This window comes from Poecilia reticulata, chromosome 11 (genome assembly GCF_904066995.2).
Source record: "Poecilia reticulata chromosome 11, P_reticulata-male-v2, whole genome shotgun sequence".
Lineage (NCBI taxonomy): Eukaryota > Metazoa > Chordata > Actinopteri > Cyprinodontiformes > Poeciliidae > Poecilia > Poecilia reticulata.
This window is the reverse complement of record NC_088840.1, coordinates 15,874,990-15,894,979: the sequence shown is the minus strand read 5'-3', so window position 1 is coordinate 15,894,979 and position 19,990 is coordinate 15,874,990. Positions and strand designations below refer to the sequence as shown.

General features: G+C 40.1%; 1 protein-coding gene across 9 annotated transcripts in view; it reads left to right on the top strand.

Moving 5' to 3' along the window:
- LOC103472465 (CUB and sushi domain-containing protein 3-like) overlaps window positions 1-18,069 on the top strand; it is a 393,820-nt gene extending 375,751 nt beyond the window's left edge. For 8 of the 9 annotated variants that reach the window (XM_081612755.1, XM_017307525.2, XM_017307524.2 and 5 more), the window contains 9 exons: window positions 4,076-4,149; window positions 5,482-5,593; window positions 5,701-5,880; window positions 7,082-7,141; window positions 8,467-8,625; window positions 9,689-9,825; window positions 10,341-10,428; window positions 11,052-11,187; window positions 12,553-18,069. In XM_081612755.1, coding sequence (XP_081468881.1) covers window positions 4,076-4,149; window positions 5,482-5,593; window positions 5,701-5,880; window positions 7,082-7,141; window positions 8,467-8,625; window positions 9,689-9,825; window positions 10,341-10,428; window positions 11,052-11,187; window positions 12,553-12,712 — 1,106 coding nt within the window. In that variant the 3' untranslated portion in view covers window positions 12,713-18,069. The remainder of the gene's footprint in view (window positions 1-4,075; window positions 4,150-5,481; window positions 5,594-5,700; window positions 5,881-7,081; window positions 7,142-8,466; window positions 8,626-9,688; window positions 9,826-10,340; window positions 10,429-11,051; window positions 11,188-12,552) is intronic. The other variant, XR_014089825.1, reaches the window with a different exon arrangement.
- Window positions 18,070-19,990: the final 1,921 nt, after the last annotated feature.

Genomic DNA, 19,990 nt, shown 5'->3' with positions numbered 1-19,990 from the left:
CTCCTGTGGTGTAATATATAGTGCATCAATGTGTAAAAACAAGAAACACCGGTCCACGTCAACACAAGTTATAAATAGGAAAACATTTTAAAATTGTAAGATCCTTAAAGTTGCCGTTTTTTTATGTTAAAAATTAAGCAGCAAAGTGCCTGTAAAAGATTGAATTCATTGTGAAATTTTTGCAAAACGTCAAAACTTTGATATGAGCTACTCCACATCTAATATTTAGATACATGTTGCTTAGCAATATGCAAAGAAATATTTTGTTTTGTTAAGCCATCAACAAGCTTGTAGCATAATCCTGAGAGGATAAACACAAAACTAAAGTGGCAACAGGTGAGAGTGATTACAACACCAACAGCATGATGTTACCACCTGAATACTAGATGTTGGTCTTAATTAGTTTAACCATCTATCCCAAATGGTCGCTCTCATCTGAAAGGAAATTAGTCATGATATGCAGGAACAAAGTAGGAATCGCACAGACCAAGTCCCATTATAAACTCGAAGATGCTGGAAAATCAGTACGTTTGACATCGACACAGGCTCAGTGGGGGCCGACCAAGGCAGAACCCCCTGCTAAAAAAAAAATCAACACCTTCAAGTGCGAATCAAATTTGCAGCTGCCCACTTGGACAAGCCGAGTGCCTTTTTGGAGAAAATGTTTCATGATCAGACGAGACAAAGATCGAACCGTTTGGCCACTTTGCCAGGAAGAACACGTCTAGTAGAGAAGATCAGACCCAAGAACGCTACGCTATCTAGCGAGCGCGATGGCAGCGGCCTGCTGCGCTCTGGTTCACTGCCAGAGGTATTGGTACTTTGCGGAGGGAAGAAACCTCAGATCAGCAGCCAGGCGGTTGAAAATTTTATAACAGGACCGAATGTTACGACAGGATAACGAACCCAACTTTTGCACCCATCTGGGGTTGATGAGAAATTCACAGCGTAATTCAGCGCATCCTGGAAAAACAACAGTTTCAATAAATTACACTAATGTCCATGTTGAGTGCGTGTAAACCTCTGAACAGAACAGACAACATTTCTATTAATTCTTCTAAGAAAATCTCCAAGGCTTTGTGTTGAAAAACATTGTATTAGTACAATAGTTTTTTAAAAATGTTTCTATCTATTGATTTACGATTCAAGTTATTGCTCTTCAAGACTTTGTGAGTCATTTGTCATCATTCATTCATCTCTGTACAAGCTGGAGCCCAACAGAGCTTCCTCAGGCAGGGGGTGGGGGAGGGGGGTCCTCCCCACTTCAAAGTCTGGGATCAAATTAAAAGGCACCACACTTCAGAGACAGATTTCCAGAGAGGTTGTTCTTGTAGAGTAAATATCTTGCTTTAAATAACATATCACGGCCCAGTAATGCAGACGGGTGTTTAATGCCGCCCCTCTGCTGTACGTATGCTCGCCTATTGTTTATGCCACGGCGGCGCACTCGCACAAAATTATTTTCAGACTTCTGTGGCTGAACAGCCTCGCTTTGTTGTTCTTTTATTTTTTTATATATTTTTTTTCTGCTAATTCTCAGTCTATTCACTCCCCTGTCGATGTGGAACCTATCAGACACACGTCGTTTGTGCCACCAGTTAATTAGCGCCGGTGCCTAATTATCACCATTACGCACCCGTTATTACACAGGCAACGGCCACGATTCAGTCTATACGCGGGTCTGTTTTCGCTGAGCAATTTCTGCTTGGAGAAAGTAAAAAGTTTTATTGAAATCATAACGAGTAGCGAGTGGAAGCTCATCTCAGAGATTCCTGCTAATGAAAAGGCAACCTTCAGCAGGAGCCTTGACGGATTCCTTCGAAGAGAAATCAAGTATAATTTTTTTTTTTTTTTTTTTTTGAGATTGGTAACTTTCCTTGATAAAACTGCTTTTTTTTTTTTTTTTTTTTTTCATTTACCGGGATCGATATTTTTGCTAGGCATTAAAACTTTTTAAAGCCTTTTTAAAGCCTTTTTAAAGCCTTTTTAAAGCGTAATCACAGCCATTTCATGTATGCATCTTTAGCTCGTAAATTGGACGGCCCCCTTTTTTCCAGCTGCACCGCGACTCACTAAAAGCACTCCAGCGGACTGTTTCACAAAGGTCATTTGCGAGTGCGCAGATTGAATATTATGGCAGCACGCTATTTCACAAGTCATTGTCACTAACAGATTGCACATCTGTATGCTCTTGACTGAGCCGATTGGCACTTGATCTTCTGAATGAAAAGTATCAAAACCGGTTTGTGTGGGGAGTGGGGGGGGGAAACCCAGCCTATATGTTGATTTGGATGACAACACATGAAAATAGACTGTTCATCTACAGTCTGGTCCTTTTGCTGCATTGAATGTGTACATCTGTGCATTTCTTTAAAACGTATTTTCAATCTAGTATTTGTACCCACGCCTGTGACATTGCAAGAAAAGAAAAAAAAAGAAATGTACAGGTTTTCCAATGCAGTCCAGGGAAAATGATGGAAATTTGATTAAAAGTATTTCTAAAATCTGAGTGTTTTTGGAAAAAGAAAATGTACATGCTTTACTTTTTTTTATAACCGTGTTCCTATGGAATCTGGATGGTGGGCAACCAGAATGGGACAAGGAATAAAGGAGCTATGAGTGTTTTTTCAGCATGCTTTGTAACGTCAAATACAGCACATAGTACCTGAGAACTCGAGGCTTTGCAGCTGAGAATAGTTTAAGGGATGTTTTTTAGTTCAATTCAGCAGGGATCTAGGAGTTCCCTTTTAAAAAAAACCACGGCAAAAGTGTTTGCTTACAAGTGAGGCAACGGCGGTACAGGCTGTGACTTTGAGCGTTGAGTAAAACGCTACCGCACATCCAGCTTCAAGCCAGCTGCCGCTGACCATGGATTAGAGGTAAAAGACAACAGCAGACACCGAGCATGTTTCCGATGTGTTTCATTTTTGCGACGGACCACCGCACGGACACGCATTCGATCCAGAGCAAGCGAGTATAAAGACGAGTTGTGATCGGTTAAAGGTTTCTGTTGCCGGAACAGACTTCCAGCTTCCCTTCGTAGCCACTGATAAGATGTGCTGCGCATCCAACACTTTTACAGCCGCAGTAAAGTCTAATGTTGCCTGTAAAATTGATGATCTAAAAATAGGAGGCCTGCCTGTGAAGTGCAGATGTAAGGACTCAATCTTTGACTTCGGGGAAAAGACGAAACCTTTCGGCTTACGTAATTAGTTTACAAGTTTGACACTGTTGCTCATTCGCGAGCGAGCACACACAAATACAGCGTGATTCCCTCTGCTGGTGCTGCTGCTGCTTTTTTTTTTTTTTTCTTCCTGGTGGAAATGTGTTCAAAAAGGAATGCTGAGTGTTAGGCACATGTGTGCAGCAGTGATTTATTAGTGTGTGATTGCAGCTGTATGTTAGAGTGTGATGTGTATTACGATGTGACTGAACCAGAATGAGTTTTGAGGCAAAGCAGCCTGCTCTTTAAATAAGACAGACGAGGCAACGGGGCTGGGGGTGGAGGGCACGGGGGGGCAGAGACGGAGATAGTGGCATAGAAACAGAGAGGAAAAGAGCAGTTACAAAGAAGAGAGAGAAGGAGGGCAAAAAAGAAAAAAACAGAGTGAGGAAGAAGGAGAGCGGATAGAGAAGTACAGGAAGACGAAGGCTGAGAGTGAATCTGTCATTTTGGAAGCTGTATTGAATCGAGCTCTGCGTCAGGATGTGCTCTACATGCTGATGACCCTGCCACACACACATGCACACACGCGCACTCGCATTGACACACAGGCGCTGTCACAGGCAGAAACTATAAGAAAAGGCCTCCCTTCGTTTTCTCACGATGCACTACTGCCCCCTGCTGGCTCGACGGCGCTCACAGCTCCCTGTTACCATGACAACAGGGGAGAGAAATGGAGAGTTTTAAGGAGAGGATTTAAAAATGTTGCAGTTAATTTATCTTCTGGATTTGTTCTTTTCTGTGTGTGTGTGTGTGTGTGTGTGTGCGCGCGTGTGCGTGTGCATGCGTGTGTGTGTGTGTATGTGTGCGTGCGTGTGTGTGTCGGCTCACACTGTACACTCTCCTTTGCAGAACCAACCAAAACCAGCTGCGATAACCCGGGAACGCCTCGCTACGGCTCCCTGAACCGGACCTTTGGTTTTAAGGTAAAATATCTGCCCTGACAAGCCAACTCCAAACTCACCTCCATGCCCAACAGGTTGATTTAATATGTGTATTAAATCTGTTTTATTTTCTGATTTGCAGCAAGAAGTCAAATGTAGATTTTGTATGTTTTATTAGTGGTAACCAATTGCACATGAATTTGTTATGGAATGTTATGTGATGTGTAGCAGACCGGCACAAATTAGTGCATAATTATGAAGTGTAAGAAAAAGTTTAACCGCTTTTGCAATTTTTGCATCAAGTTTTTTGGCGTAGGTGTAACAGCTTTGAGACTGCTGTTTTTTACCTTTTTTTTTTTTTTTTTTGGCAAAATAAATCCAAACAGAATGGAAGGAGAACATTTTTAAGCATCAGTTTTCACCAATTCAATAAGTTTGCGGTTTTTATTTCACTTGGGCTTTGACTATTCTTTGATTTGAACTCTGGCATCATGGCTTTGGCTGTATGTTTAGGATTCTTGTCCTCTTGCAAAGAGAAGCTACATCCCAGTCTCAGGTCTTCCCTCCAGAAATGATCTACACTTAAAAAAAACCCAAAAAAACAGCTATAACCAGTTTTCCTGTCCCTACTGAAGAAAAACATCCTTAAATCACGATGCTGCCACCACTATGTTTCCCAGTGGGGATGGTGTGTTCAGAATAGAAATGCCCACAATGGGGAAATTGAAGACGGAGAACTCCTGGAACGTGCTGCCTTCTCACTTGGCGCCTGAAGCTTCAGACGGATGACGAATTGTGCTAGTTTTTCTTTACCTGCTTTCGCATTTTGGCTGCATACAATACATCACTTAGGTAAAACAGGACCTCTTCAGATTTTGTCGAACAGTGTTCGTTTTCCCCGGTCTGTTGTGTTCCTTGGCCTTCATGATGCTGTTTGTTCGCTCACAAACCTCTGAGGTCTTCACAGAACCAGCTGCATTTATCCTGAGATTTCATGGCACACAGATCAAATATAAATCAGATCACTCTTTTCACATTTGTATTTGTTACACATGTTTTAAAACCACATATTTTTTTCATCCAACTTTACTTTTTTTAGTTGAGTACTAACTTTGTGTTGTGCCATAAAATCCCAGTAAAATACAACAAAGTTTGAGGTTGTAAAGGGAAACATGTGAAAAAGGGAAAGAGGACTTTTACAAGGCACTTTAAGAAGTACTTACCAGCATAACTCAGTCTGTCCCTCCTTAAATAAACTCGAGACATTCCTCATCGTGTCAGCTCTCCGGAGGGTACCTTCGCACCGCAGCCAAACAAAACACCGCTCGTATTTTGTTGTTTTTATGTTCCACTGTCTGTCTTTTTTGTGCTCAGGTGGGGAGCGTGGTGTCATTTCAGTGCCAGTCGGGTCATTTGCTTCAGGGATCGTCATCCAGAACCTGCCAACCCGATCTGACGTGGACTGGGACACAACCCGAGTGCATACGTAAAGAAACACATATGTTGGCTCTTCGTCTGTCCACTCTAAGCCTTTACAGACCCTCATTAAAGATGGAAAGAAAAAACAAAAAAATCATGTTTTGTACCTTGCAGCCCACGCCTGTAAGCAGCCGGAGAGCCCGCTCCATGTGGACGTGGTGGGGATGGATCTTCCCGGATTTGGCTACACCTTGGTGTACAGCTGTCAGCGCGGGTACTTCCTGGCGGGCGGCTCCGAGCACCGAGTCTGCAAGAGCGATGGCACTTGGACGGGAAAGATGCCAATATGTAGAGGTGCGTGATTCACTTCTCTGCCTCTCAGTGGCCCTATCAGCATTAAATGCATTTACTTTATTGTCCTATGCTGAGCTGATTCTCTTGAGTAAAGAGAGAGGAGCACTTGAACGTGTCTAGCTCAAGGACCCCCCTGTATCAACCATCTGGAGTCGGGTGATATTTACCGGGGGGGTGGACAGATGATTTACAGGATAGAGGGTAAAGGATTTAATATAAAGTGATATACAAAAAAAAACAACTGTGTTGTTTTGTGCCTTTGCAAGGTCGGCAGGTTGTACGTTTTTACACACATTAAACAATTAAATAGGAACAAGGAACAATAGGAATAAATCTGGAAAAAGTCTGGAAAAGTATTGAATTTGGGCGTGAAAATGTCTAAGAAACATCACGTTTCATTGGAAGCATCCCGCGTAGCAAAGTTGAGTAATGCTTAACTTTTTAGTTTTGAGGCTTTTAAAATTTCTAAATTGCAGATATGTTGTGGATGAATAACTCATCAAAACAAACATACTGTGCTTAATTTTTTAATTAACTGAAAACAGTAGCCTTTTCAAATGCACCTACAACCAGTCAAGAAATGAGCATAAAACAAAAATGTCTACAAGCTCTTGGAAAAAGCTGCATCTTTCTTCTTTTTTTTTTTTTTAATCAATCCAGCAAAGCAGCCACCCCGTTGTTGCCCTGAAGATCTTTTTCTTTTTTTTTTTTTAAAGTGAGGCGCTCTCTGATCCGAATTGGGATTCCAGAACACAGGTCGTTCTCTATACATAGCTTGTTTTTTTTTTCCTCCCTCATTGAAAACAATGGCTGCATCTTGAAAGGATGATCTCGGCTGCTCTCAGCCCATCAGAGCTCAGGCCTTTCAGCTGCTTTTTAAATGGGTCCAGTATGCACAACAATTATCGGTCGCGAACTCTGTTTGCATTGCTCCGCTTGTGAATTGCTCATTAAAGAGGTTTATTTTGTCTGACCCTTTTCAAAATGCTCCTCGCTCATTATGCACGTGTGTGACTCAGAGTGACTGGTCCTGAATTCTAATGTGGAAGGCTTTTTCCTAGGAAAAGTTTTGGATTTCATTGAAAACCCCTGTAAATTCAGCATAACCAAATTTTTGTTGTTTTTTAATTTTTTAAAAAAAATTTTATTCATGGCTTGAAAGTTTGCCTGAATATTTTGTCTCTGCCTTGTGAATGCGTAGCTGGAGAGAAGAAGAAACCTGTGAAACCGGTACCAGGAACACCCAGCCCAAAACTTAACGGTCAGTTCTGTCAGCATGTTTATCAGTCCGTTTGTCTGTACATCCATCCGTCTCTCTGCTGTCCATGTATCCATCCAGTTCGCACTGAAAGTGTACCATTTTCCTTTACTCATATCCATCCTCATTTCTTCTATTCCAGTCTGGTTTTAGTGTATGGTTCAATAGATTCTGCTGTGCTCCTTTTCACTCTACTCAGTTTTGCACCACAGGGTTTTTTTTTTTCTCTTGCCTTTTTGTCGATTTGACAATGCTTTAACACACTTCTTCCTAGTTCTGAATACTTTTTTTTATATCTAACTTTACAAAAAGAAGACAAACTTCTGTAATGATCTTGCTTTCCTTTTTGTTGTAGTTTTATTAGCTGCTGTTTCTGTAGCTTGTTTAATGCTAAATACACATGGAAGATCAACAAGCAACCTTAAGCAAAGATCCAGTGATTGTGTTGCTCCGATCACGTTTTGACATAGGGTGAGAACTTTAAATTTGAAAAAAGAGCCCCCTTTAATAAGGAGAGGGCAAAAGGAACGTTCCATATGTTGTGTAGTTAATTGAGATTTGGCTCCTGTGAGACTAGTTTTTTTAGTTATTTTACTTACCGGGAGGCAAGATGCTATTCTACATAGACACAGTTCTTATAAAGACTTGCAACTCTGCCCAGTAAACTGAGGAGAAGCTCCAGGGAGGCTGAGGCCAGAGAAAATAAATGACCTCTTCTGCAAAGGCCCATCCACAATGCACCACCAGCTGCAGGGAAACAACAGCACAAGGACAGACCTATCAATACAGGAGACAAAGCAATGCTGGAGAGACGTGTAGAAGGAGGCACGTTCCCCATACTAGAGACCCGCAAGTTCACGCTTCACCAAAACTGGGTCCAAGTTCACTTTTCTTACATTAAAATGGCTTTAAAGTTTCATAGCTTTATTGTGCGTTAAAATACCACGCTACTCTACATGTGTAAATGTCCCCCCCCCCTCCCTCATCGACAGTGGGAGGAATATGAAACATTCTCAATCCCAGGAGGGCGATTACTTTTTATTACAATAAAATCTACTACCAAAACGTACAAATTTGTTGCACTGTGTTCACGGTAATGTGCATAGAAATACACATTGAGAATTTAGACGTGTTTGATGTTCAGTTCCCCCAAGGCCAAGAGAAGTATAGAAATAACCACAGGTAAGACAGCTAAGGTAGTTTTATATAAAAAAAAATAAAATGTTTGAGTCAAAGGCTCTCAAAAATATACTAGAAGTAAAACAGTTTGACAAGAAAGCAGGACTGTGGAGCCAACTCCTCGTCTTTTTTTTCTTCTTTTTTTGTAGTTCCAGATGACGTTTTTGCTCCTAACTACATATGGAAGGGCTCCTACAATTACCGGGGCAGGAAGCAGCCGATGACGCTGAGCATCACCAGCTTTAACTCCACGACCGGGAGAGTCAACGTGACGCTCAGCAACGGCAACCTGGAGCTGCTCCTGTCAGGCATGTTGCGTCGTCGCTCAACTCTAAGCACTCCATGAATACCTTCATAAGGGGATCTATGCACTGTGATGAGGATATGTGATGGTAATGCATCAAGTTTATGTTACAGCGCTACATAGCTGCTGCATTGATTCATGGGTAATACAGTAAACACACGCTCGGACGCTAAATGCGGTATCGAGCTCCTTCTGGCAACACTTTTACGGACGCATGCTGCTTTTTAACGGCGGATTATTTGTTGTTGTCTCGCGTATACAAATACGCACACTCACACGCGTACTTCTCCGAGTCCCTTAATGGTGCCGGTCGGATTTGAGACCCTAATGTGGCACGCGTCTTGTCGAAGCTCGAATTGGTTCCAGGAGTAGCAAGGAGCAACAAGAACTATATCTGAAATCCGTGCTGCAATCACGCTTTTATTGTCTGTTGTGTGGCTCAAAGGCACAGCTTTAGATCAATACCGGCTAAAGCTGCACTTTTCATCGCCGCACCCGAGTTGCAGCTGCTTAAAATCTGCATGTTTTTCCCCCAAGTCGTGCTATTAAGGCAGCTGTTCGGCATTTTAAATATAAATAGCATGTCTGCATGCTGAGCGTAAAGCTGGGATCTAAATATGCTGACACATTCACAGTACTGCTTAGCATAAAGACTAGAGTTATGGGAAAACAGGCGTCTCTGCTTAAGATGAAAAACATCCCGACCAACACCTCTAAACCTGTCTTATTGATGGCATATATCACAATTATGATGTGTGATATTACTGCACGTGCACATTTCTGTCTAAATATGCTGTCAACATTCAACCAGGTTCCTCTATGTCTTTTTAATCAATGTTAATTTATTTTACAGCTGTATCCGAGGTGTTGTTCTCTTTTTATGTCGGTATAAAACATCTCTCTGCAGATAAACAGGGAAGGTGCACGGATTCCATTAATGCTCCAGGGAAAAAGAAACACGTGCTGATCAATCTAATGATTTACAAGCGAGATGTGAAATCCTCTTGTTATAAATCATGGGGATTTTTTTTTTTTTTTTTTTTTACTTTTTTTTTATGCCTTTTCAGGAGTTTACAAGGCTTCAGAGGCCAGGCTTTTACTTCTGATGTATCAGGTGAACCATGTTAACCAGGGAAGCCAACTGAAAGATTCAGCCATCTCTCCAGCCAAGATCATGGAGGACTCCTGGACTATGGACGGATATGTAAGTTTACCATTTATACAGTGACCAGTGTGTATATGTGTTTATATATAGGCTGAAAGGTGTGGCATATAGCGGTTAGTGGGCTTTAATTTGGTTCTTTGAAACAAGATTAACTGATATTTGTCAGAGGTTTGTCCAAGTCTTCTAGAATGTGATTTATATATGGCATCTATCAAAGATCAACAAAAACATGATTAAATAGGTGCATGGTATTTGAAAGATTATTGTTTTTAACCCCCAAATTTATCAACACCCAACTATTTACTTGTGCTTGTGTAAAGTACAAGCACCTTTTTTTTTATAAATTACACATGTATGCCATTTTATTTTATTATCTGTATTTAAGAAATAACTGATATTTGTTATTGTTTTTGTAAAAACTACAATTTATTGTGTAATATTTGGAGGATTTTACCTTTAGAACAAACACTGTGTTACTTATCCACTTACAATTAGTTATACACTCATTGCTGTATAAAAGTGATCACTGACCTTTTTGCCCTGTGTTCTCCCAGGTATCAGCAGAGCCTGATGGGTCCACCTACGTGTTCCAGGGTTTCATTCAGGGAAAAGACTACGGACAGTTTGGACTACAAAGACTGGGTACTTGTCTCTTAGGTTCACGAGCACCAAAAGATAGCGCCTTAAGTATTTCTGAAAGTCAGCATTAAGTGTTGAACTTCATGGAAAAGCTTCTTGAAATATATTACTGTACCTACTTTGAAAATTGGTGTTTTCAGGTCATTTTAACTGTAACTTATCTGCAAAACTGACCCAGGTCATGTAGTTCAGAAGACAATTATTCCGGATGCTGACCAAATGTGTGTATGTTTCTAAATTTGAAGAAAGTTACAGAAGAAAAAAAGAACAACTAAAAAATGTTCTCACTAAAGTTTTTTGGCATTTAGCAAATAGAAAAATGTAAAGACTCCTCCTGAGTTAACTCCCTAATTAACGCTCTCCTTGACTCTAGGGTTGCATTTCTTCTACGTTTGTTGGGCAATGCCATAAAATAAAATTCGCATTAAAATCGGTGGTGTCGACAAAATGTGAAAACTTTTTATTGTGCACACTAATATCAGATTGGATTTTCTTTCAAACAACCATCAATGTTTTTTTGTTTTTTTCTTCTCTGTGATAATAAAGCTTGTAGTTTCACCAGGTCATTTTATTTTGTTACCCAGACAGTTTGGACAACAACAGTAAAGTTTTCTCATTTGTTGCAGGTCTGAACATGTCAGAGAGTCAAAACTCGACACCTCCACAGCTTGGTACCAACAGCAGTTCTGTGGCTATTGCTATTCTGGTGCCTTTCTTCGCTCTGATCTTTACTGGCTTTGGATTCTATCTCTACAAGCAGAGGTATGCCATGCAAGAAGAAGAAAAAGAAAAGATGACAAACAAGATAAATAATCCTGCACATATCCCTTTGAAGGACATGTTCTTGTCAGTTTATGACTACTTTTTCTCTCTTTTATTCAGAAAAAGTCTTAAAAAAAAAACAACAACCCACAAAGACATCATTAACATTTTAAGAAGATGCCTAATTTGCAAGAACAACCTCTGCCTCGGTGGTTTGATTGCTGAGGTGCTAAGAGACAGCTAAGTCGCTGTCTGCTGCAACACAATCCTTGTTTAGAAGGTGGTAAATTGGATTTTTCCCAGGCAAGGTTAAAGCAGAACTGACTGTTGTTAACATTGTTAACAGATGCAGATAACGTCTGTTCTGCTGTTAATATCTGTTTGAGAGAAGGAGAACTTGCTGAAGGGATTAGTTTTGGATGGGCTGTTTGGAATCTCTTTAAGCTCACCAAGAAACGCAACAAGGTTCTTCTCCTGTGTGCTTCAGTGGCTTCATTCATCACTGTCTGCCGGCTGCTTAGGACATTTATGAAAACTAATTTTTGCTTCAGGAACAGCAGTTTTTGATGTTGATTGGAAACCAGGATATTGTTTGTGGCGTTTGTCTTGTTGAGGACTGCGCTTGCTCTTTAACATAAGTCGAAATGGAGAAAACTAATTTGTGTTATGCAGTCAAATAGTAAGAACACAATGCCACGCCAACGTGCTTCATGGTGTAATGTTGCTGGAATTCTGCGTTTGATCGTCTGTGATGCACAAACGAACAATCTTTCTATAAAATGATGAAGCGAATTCTAGCCTTTTGATCAATAGTTTTGCTTGTGGCTTTGCATTGCATAAGTATTTTCTTTTTCTTACAACACTCTCATGTAACTAAAAAATAACATTGGCGTTGAGACAGTTAACGTTTTTGCCATTTTGGCTATTCTTTGATTCAGTTGGACAGGTTTTGGTTTACATCTTAAGCATTTAGGATTATTTTACCTGAACAGCCAATCATTTTCTGCTCTTCTTTAAATGTTTTTGATGCGTTTTTCCCTAACAAAGTGCCACCTGTTTGAGACATTTTTTTTTTCTTTTCACAGAATAAATGGCCTTACTAATGGAACACCACACTGCTATTTTTAACGCGCGCCATGCAATAACAACTTAATTACACAGAATCAACAGCATGCATCTCATGATTGTTGACTATACCAAACAGTAACATTATTTGAGCATTATTGTAGATCCGGACAAGTAAAGATGTCAGTGGAGATTTGTGTGCGATTTCTGCAATTACAGATGGTGAAAGATACGTATATATTGCCCTCTCCTTCGCTTTTATCTTGTAATTATGTTTCTTTTTTCTCTTTATATTTGCAGAACTACTCCAAAAACGCAGTACACAGGCTGCTCGGTGCACGAAAACAACAACGGCCAAGCTGCCTTCGAGAATCCCATGTACAACACCAATGCCAAAGCTGTCGAGGGAAAGGCCGTCCGATTCGATCCTAATTTAAATACTGTCTGCACCATGGTCTGAGGAGCGGCTGTCCTCAGTCAAAATGAATGACTCGCATTTCTAATGGGACCACAGCTGGTGCAAAGACGGTGTAAAAGGGCAAACTTTACCGAGGCCAAGCATCATGGTGTGTACAAGAACCAACCAACCAACCAACCAACCAACCGATCCTTTCTTTTTGGAAAAGATCCCAGCTCCCAACCCTCGCCCACGCAGGGGAACAACTCTCCAGCTGAAACCAAAATCCAGCGTCTACTGAGAGAAAAGACTGCAAGGTGACAAAAAAAAAAGAACTCCATTTCTATCCCTAACTCAGAGCAAGTTGTAGAAACTTTCTGATCCGATTCTAAACCAGACACACACGTACACACAAAAAAAACGTTTGAGCTCCTATTTAACCCCGATCGCTATTTCTAAGACCAACGCGTGCGGGGAAGCCATCACCTGCTGGTTGGACCCCGCGCGTCACCTCAATTTTTACTTGAAGCAAAGATTTAGAGATCAGAGAAGAGGTGTTCCAGCCGTAATCACACATCAGAAACTGAGGAGAACCTATGACATTATCCAGAAGGGATATATGTCATTGAGGACACTGTGAAAATAAACCGACAGTCAAAAAAAAATTAAATAAAAATACTGTCACCAGCAGGATATGGCTGAAGCCAACTAACTGGTTGCGAATACCACGGGAGTACATCAACCTCACAAGCAAACGGAACCATCTCCCGTCTCAGTGACAAGCAGAGACTGGTGTTACTGGTCCCTGTTATTTATTTTTTTCTTCTTACATGGAGCCTAAGAAGGCTAATGCTTCTAGACAGAAGCAAAAGTTGCTTTGAAAAGAGACTATCCGCTAAGCGAGGGATGATGATAGGGATGGGGCATCCCTGGAGAGGAAGCTGTAATCCTGACTGAGCTGGGATTAGAGCAAAGTGAAACTTACAAGGAGTCTAAAGTGAAGCTAGCACTAACAGAAGAGATGAGAGACTGACTCATCTAATGGATAAACTGCCTCTAACGTGATGAAGACGGCTTCTAACTGAACTGGAAGCAGAGTGAGAAAGTCATTAGCAAGAAAAAAGAAAAAAAATGAGATCTTACAATCCTAACGCAACCAATCAGAGCTTGTCTGACCTGAAGTAATCTACTGAGAGAGATCGGCTCTCCTCCTTTATACGAGACAAATCAGATCAGGTCAGTCGGGATATATCCTGGAGGAGAAGATGTTCCTGATCCTGGGATTTTTACCAGGAGGTTTTGATCAGAAAGAGAGGCTAAACGAAACCGGAGGACTCCGACGGACTAAAAAAGGGGAGGAAGAAAAATGACTTTGGGAAACATAGAAAGCTCCAGCACTAAAGCACATTTCGCAAGGAGAGACGGACTAACACCGGGACAGAGAGGTCCTGTTTTTTTTTTTTTGTTTCTTTTTTCAAATCTATCTTTACTCCGAGATAAAAGCAGGTGGCTTACAGGCAGACAGACAGACAGAAACAGGTTTGTAGGCAGGAATCATAAACTAAGAAACAGGTCTAGAAAGACGGGGCTCTGGCCCTACGTCTGTGGACAGCGTTCCACGTGATCCTGCACTCTGAGAGTGCTTACTTTCTTTGTTTGTTACAGCTGCAGAATCTTCTGATCTGTAAATCTATTGCATATATATTCGGGGAGCATTCACCACCTATATTTTTGTGCTATATATTTACCACAAAGGGAGTTTAAGCGGTGGGGGGTGGGGGGGAGGGAGACAGATTATATCAAGAGTTTTTAGAAAAAAAAAAAAGAACTATCGGAGTAAAAGACGTTAACAGCTGTATGCTTTCCACACGCGCCCACCGACGGTACCGTTGGTTCCACTGCAACATGCACCTAGTTTATTTGGAAATCGTGTCTAGCATGGAGTTCCCCCCTCACCATCTGTGTCCTTCTCACTGAAAGCAACCCCAGTAAGTGGTGTTATCATAATGGAGATGCAAGGCTTACCAGCAACAATCATACCCTAAACTCACTGACACCTTTTAAGACCCTAAATTCGAGAGATTCTTTGCAGACATTTGCACATTAAAACTCTCAGCACTTTCTATGTGATCATCTAAATAGTGCTCTTTATATATATATATATATATATATATATATATATATATATATATATATATATATGCCCTCATAGATTCTTCTGGTTTTGCATTTTTGTGTTGGACAGCCATGTTTTTTTTATTATCAAACTAATTTTAATATCAGACAGACCCAAACCAACATCTAGGTGGTAACAGGTGTCATCAAACATTATAAACATTATAAAAACTTCACTCTGGAGAAAATTTGGCTGTCTTCTTTGCAGAGTTGTTGTAATTCAGCCACACCGGAGAGGCTTTGAATCCCAATGACCTCTTTAAAGTTGCAGCACAGCATTTCAATGAGATTAAAGTCCAGACTTTGACTAAACTATAAAAAAATAATTCTTTAGTTTGTTGGATTTTTAGCTGTTCCGATTTGATCATTGTCCTGCTACTAACTAGGGTGCACTTGAATTCAATTCCAGTGTTTATATACCAGCTAGTGTTGGCGTTGCAGCACAGCTAGGTTCTACAAGCAGTTAGACAAGTAACAGTTAAAAACTGCTGAGTTACTGCCACGAATGTCATAGCCCTAAAAATGATTTATTTCCTCATTTTTCCTGGAATGTCTTGAGATCCAGGCAAAAAATTTTTTTTAATTTTTTTAGATCTATTAGTCTACTTTGTGGTGTCTTCTCTTTAAATTAATGTCTGGATTTTAGAGAGCTGTCAATAATTAGACCCGCATTTCGCTAGCGAAATTAAACTCCGAAAACCTTAATCACATTTAATTTAGAATTTAACTAAGGGGGCAATATGTTTTTCTTGTACACATGACATTTTTACTTGAAAACTGGCTTTTTTAATATATTTCTTCTACTTATCTTTAAATGTTATTAAAGTTAGTTTGATAATCCAGAACATTTTAGAGCTGCAAAACCAGATGAAATCGGAAAGAAGGCAGACACTCAAAAGCCCTGTCGAGCCAGAGAAATCAAACAGCCTTTAACATATTAGTGAAAGCAGACGTTTCCATTTGGGCAGAAAAATTAGTGATGATTGCTGGTTGCTTGCATTATGTGTACTTTGTGTGATGGCGCTAGAAAACTTGTGTTGTACATTGACATTGCTCTGTTCTTGATTGTAGTTAACGCGTCAAATACTGAGGAGGCGAAAAAACCTGCAGAGAATCGCTGTAATGGCGTGAGATGGAACGTCTGTTCAGAGCAGATAAGAAGGGAATCTATCTGATCTTTTATTTAATGCACCCTCCATACCTATTGTGTAAAAAGCCTTAGTATAAATTAACCTTTATTACAGTAGCAGAATCTCACCCTGTCCTTTAAGTCAAGAGGGGAAAACTCTCACTTCATTGTTATTTTTTTCTAACAAAATCAGTGGTGATACAGTTGTTAGCTTCCCTACTGCTAATTGTACAACTCCTATTTGCCACGAGGACAGTCTTCTAAAGTATGTAAGAGTTTAAACTACGTTTTCCAGGGATTAAGGTCTCTCCATTTGGATGGCTAAGGAAGGACCAGGATGTTGCAACTGGTAAACCACTTTTTAAATTGATTTTACTGTACTTTTGGAATTTTTACGCTACCGTAAGACACCGTGATGAGCCATTTTCTGTTTCCCTTCAGATTTGATTTTAATCTTAATATTTCAGAGTGAATGATCCTGCATACTCTAACAAGTCTCCCAAGAACTTTGAAAGAAAGACACAACATAGTACATCGGAGCTGTTGGTAGTTATTTCTTTGGTTTATTAGTTAATCCATCGATTTATTTTAACATTATCTGGACATCTTTAGCCTAACAATAGCCTTCACATCTGATGCAGTTAAAAATGCATCTTGCTTCACAAATATGAAGAAAAAAAAAAAAGTTGACAAAAGGTCTTTTGTTCTGAACTTTCAGAGTTTTGATCTTTCTGGTGTTCTATGAATTTATTTTCTTTTCATCTACAACAGTTCAGTGAATGTGATTTGAACAATTAGGGGGAAAAAAAAAACACAATCCAAATTTTTAATTTAGAGTTTCAGAAGCAGATGCAACTGACTGCAGTGTGGAAGCGTGAGACAACTGCACACAACGGTTTTAAGAGTTAGCTAAACATCCAGATTCACAATTGTTTCAGCAAGTTCTAAGCTAAAAATGATCAAACAGATCAAAACATTGACCCTTTTTTATGTATTTTACCTGCAATTCATACAGTTTTGCCTAATTTTATATGGGTAGCTGAATTTATTCTGATCTGCCACATTCTGATGACACATGTAATGCTTCTTTATTATGTGTTCTCTTAATGAAGGCTGTTTGTCTTGCTCATGGTGCCATGCCACAAACTCCTGCTGAGGGAATACTACACAACATCTATCTCTCAAATCAGAAAATATAAGGTTTCAAAAATACGTTGGTTGCGCTCGGTTATTAATTGACCAAAAAATAGAGTCAAATGTCATCTTCAGTCAAAGCTCTGCAGCTTTGATGTAAATCCAGCCCCCCCGCCCCCAATCCCTCCCAAAAAAACATTTTTTTGTTGTTGTTTTGGAAGAATCTGAAGAGCAAGTCTCTGATGATAAGTAACTGTGCGCTTTTAAATGAGTCCAGGTGCCAGGGAGCATGAAAACATCCACTCTGTTTTTAACACCCCCGCTGCTGTGACCACAGGCGCCAGCTGCCACCAGCCGACACAAAACCCCTTTTAAAGTCATTACTGATTTAAAAGCAGCAGCAGTATAGCTGGGGCTTCTTTGTTTACCCACCCGGCAACCATCCTGCACTTCACCGCTGTGGTGATATTATTTCTTTTCATTACATTTCGGATCGGTCCTTGCTGCTCTTCTTGTGTGTGTTTTTTTTTTTTTTTTGCTCACCTTTTTGGTAAGAATCTGACTCAGTGCCTACCAAAAAATAAAAGTCATGGGATCCTCTGTCATCAACCCTATGCTTTTTTGTTGTTGTTGTTGCATGCACACAGGTTCCTGCACACCCCTAATGCCAACACCCCTCTCCTTCTCTCCCAACAAGGCTATTTTATTTTCTACGCTTCAGTCTATTTTGCCACAAGCTTTTCCTATGGACTTAGCGCAATAACACACCCATGTGATTTCAAAGACTTATAGCCGTTCCTGCCCGGGGACATTGGAAATATTCACCATTTGAGAAAAAAAAGGAGAAAATATAGAATAAAAAAGTGTTTTGTACAGAAATATATTTTTATGAGGAAATTATTTGTAAAATGTATGAATCTATTATGTAAATTTTCAATGCAATGTAAAATTAAAAAAGGCTAATTGCTTTTGTAAAAAAAAACGTGTTTCTTTCTTTCTTTTTTTTTTTTTTACTTTTCCTGAAATTCAGTTGGTACATTATTCATGGTGAAACTTGGATTACATGTTTATCAGACTGATTCAATATTGAGTATTTTTATAGAATCAAACAATCAATTCAATTTATCCAAATACAATCCTACCTTTCAACCACATTCAAATTTAGTTCAATACTTTCTATTTAAAGCCAAATTAGATTATGATTTAATCAATTCATAGTAATTTGCAAGTAAATATATATGGTACATACAAATAAATCTGCTTGCTTCAACAGATTGCATTAAGTTATTGACTTTTTGTAGCAATCCCTCACTTTTTGCAAGCATGTGGCGACAGTGGAAAGGAACAGGTCATTTTTAATAGGTAGAAACCAGCAGAACCAGGTGTAGAAGCAGCCATCTGATGTGAGAAGATGGGAAGAAGACGCAGGGAAAAAAACACAGAAGCAGGAAGCCAATGGTGCTTTCTTTTTTTCTTCTTTTCCCAAAGAATAAAAGTGAGTGCACGTTGTTAGTGGCAGCAACATATCTCCATCAGTGCCTCTGTCCAGCAAAGCCAGGAGCCTTGAGCCAGAGGTACTTTCTTTGGGCAAGAAAAACAGGCAGAGCACATTGCTAATGGTGGCAGAAAAACCTAACAACACGCCCTGAGAGCACTACCATAATATGTGAAATGTGGTGGCCGGAGCATCGTGCCAGGATGATGTTTTTGTAAAAGCTGGGGCAGGGAACCCGGACAGAGATGATGGTGAGAGGAATGAAAGTACAGAGCAGTGCGGAAGAAAACCTGTTGGAAGCTGCAGGCAATTTGAGCATGGGGCAGGAGTTCAACTGCAACGACTCTAAACATACAGCTACAGTGGAATGGTTTGCATTAAAGGATGTTTGTGTGTTTGAATGACCCAGAATCGAGACGGAGATATTCAAATGGGATTGAAAATCGGTGTTACTTTAAAACTCATATTCTTAGCTGCTTTCCATCCAATTTTGCAATGAAGAATAAGCCAAAATTTCAAACCAGATAATACATGTCAGTGACCTGTTTCTCCTCTATTCTTCAATTTATTTATATTCATTATTAGGCCCGAGCAGCTAAGCGCTGCGAAGGCCTATTGTTTTTCGAATGTTTATTTAATTTTTTTAAATTATTTTTCTTCTGTCAAATGAATTGCCTTTTTGGGGGCTTTAACATATTCAAAAACTCACCAATATTGGTGGGCCCATAGAGACTCTGAAAAATGTACGTATTTTAAGGTCTAGGCAAAAATCGCAAAAAAAAATGGCTCAACAGCGCCCCCTAGAAAATTTCAAAAGACCCTTTCCTATTCAGTTACTTTATTGTAGAGACTTGAAATTTGGTACACTCGTAAAACTCCCCAAGGCACTCAGAATTTAGAATTGTTCTCATAGTGCATGTCAAACAGGAAGTTTTGATGGATCGGCTTCAAACTTGGTCAGTTGGTTCATAAGGCATGCCCGATTAAAAGTTATCAAAATGGTGAGTTTTCATGCATGCTGAAGGGGTGATACTAGAGGTCAAAGTTCACCGACTCACCAGAAAATAACTGTTATATCTCCTACAAAGAAACAGATAGAGCCACCAAACTTTCTGTGTGTGATGACCTTTGGGTGCCCTACAAGACCCAAATGTGAAATTTTGACATCACTTAAGCCACGCCCCCTTAGAACAGGAAGTGTCATGTTTTACTGTGAACGGTCGCTATCTGACATCTTTGACCTGATCAACATGAAACTGTGTCCACAGACAGAAGACATGTTGGTGTATAATAGTTTCCAACCCCGTTTGGTTTGGATGCAGCAGGTGGGCGTGGCGGCGTGGCGAATTGACCTGTAACACCGTGTCTATACGTTTGGCTCTGAATTCCACAATTTTGAGTCCAGCTG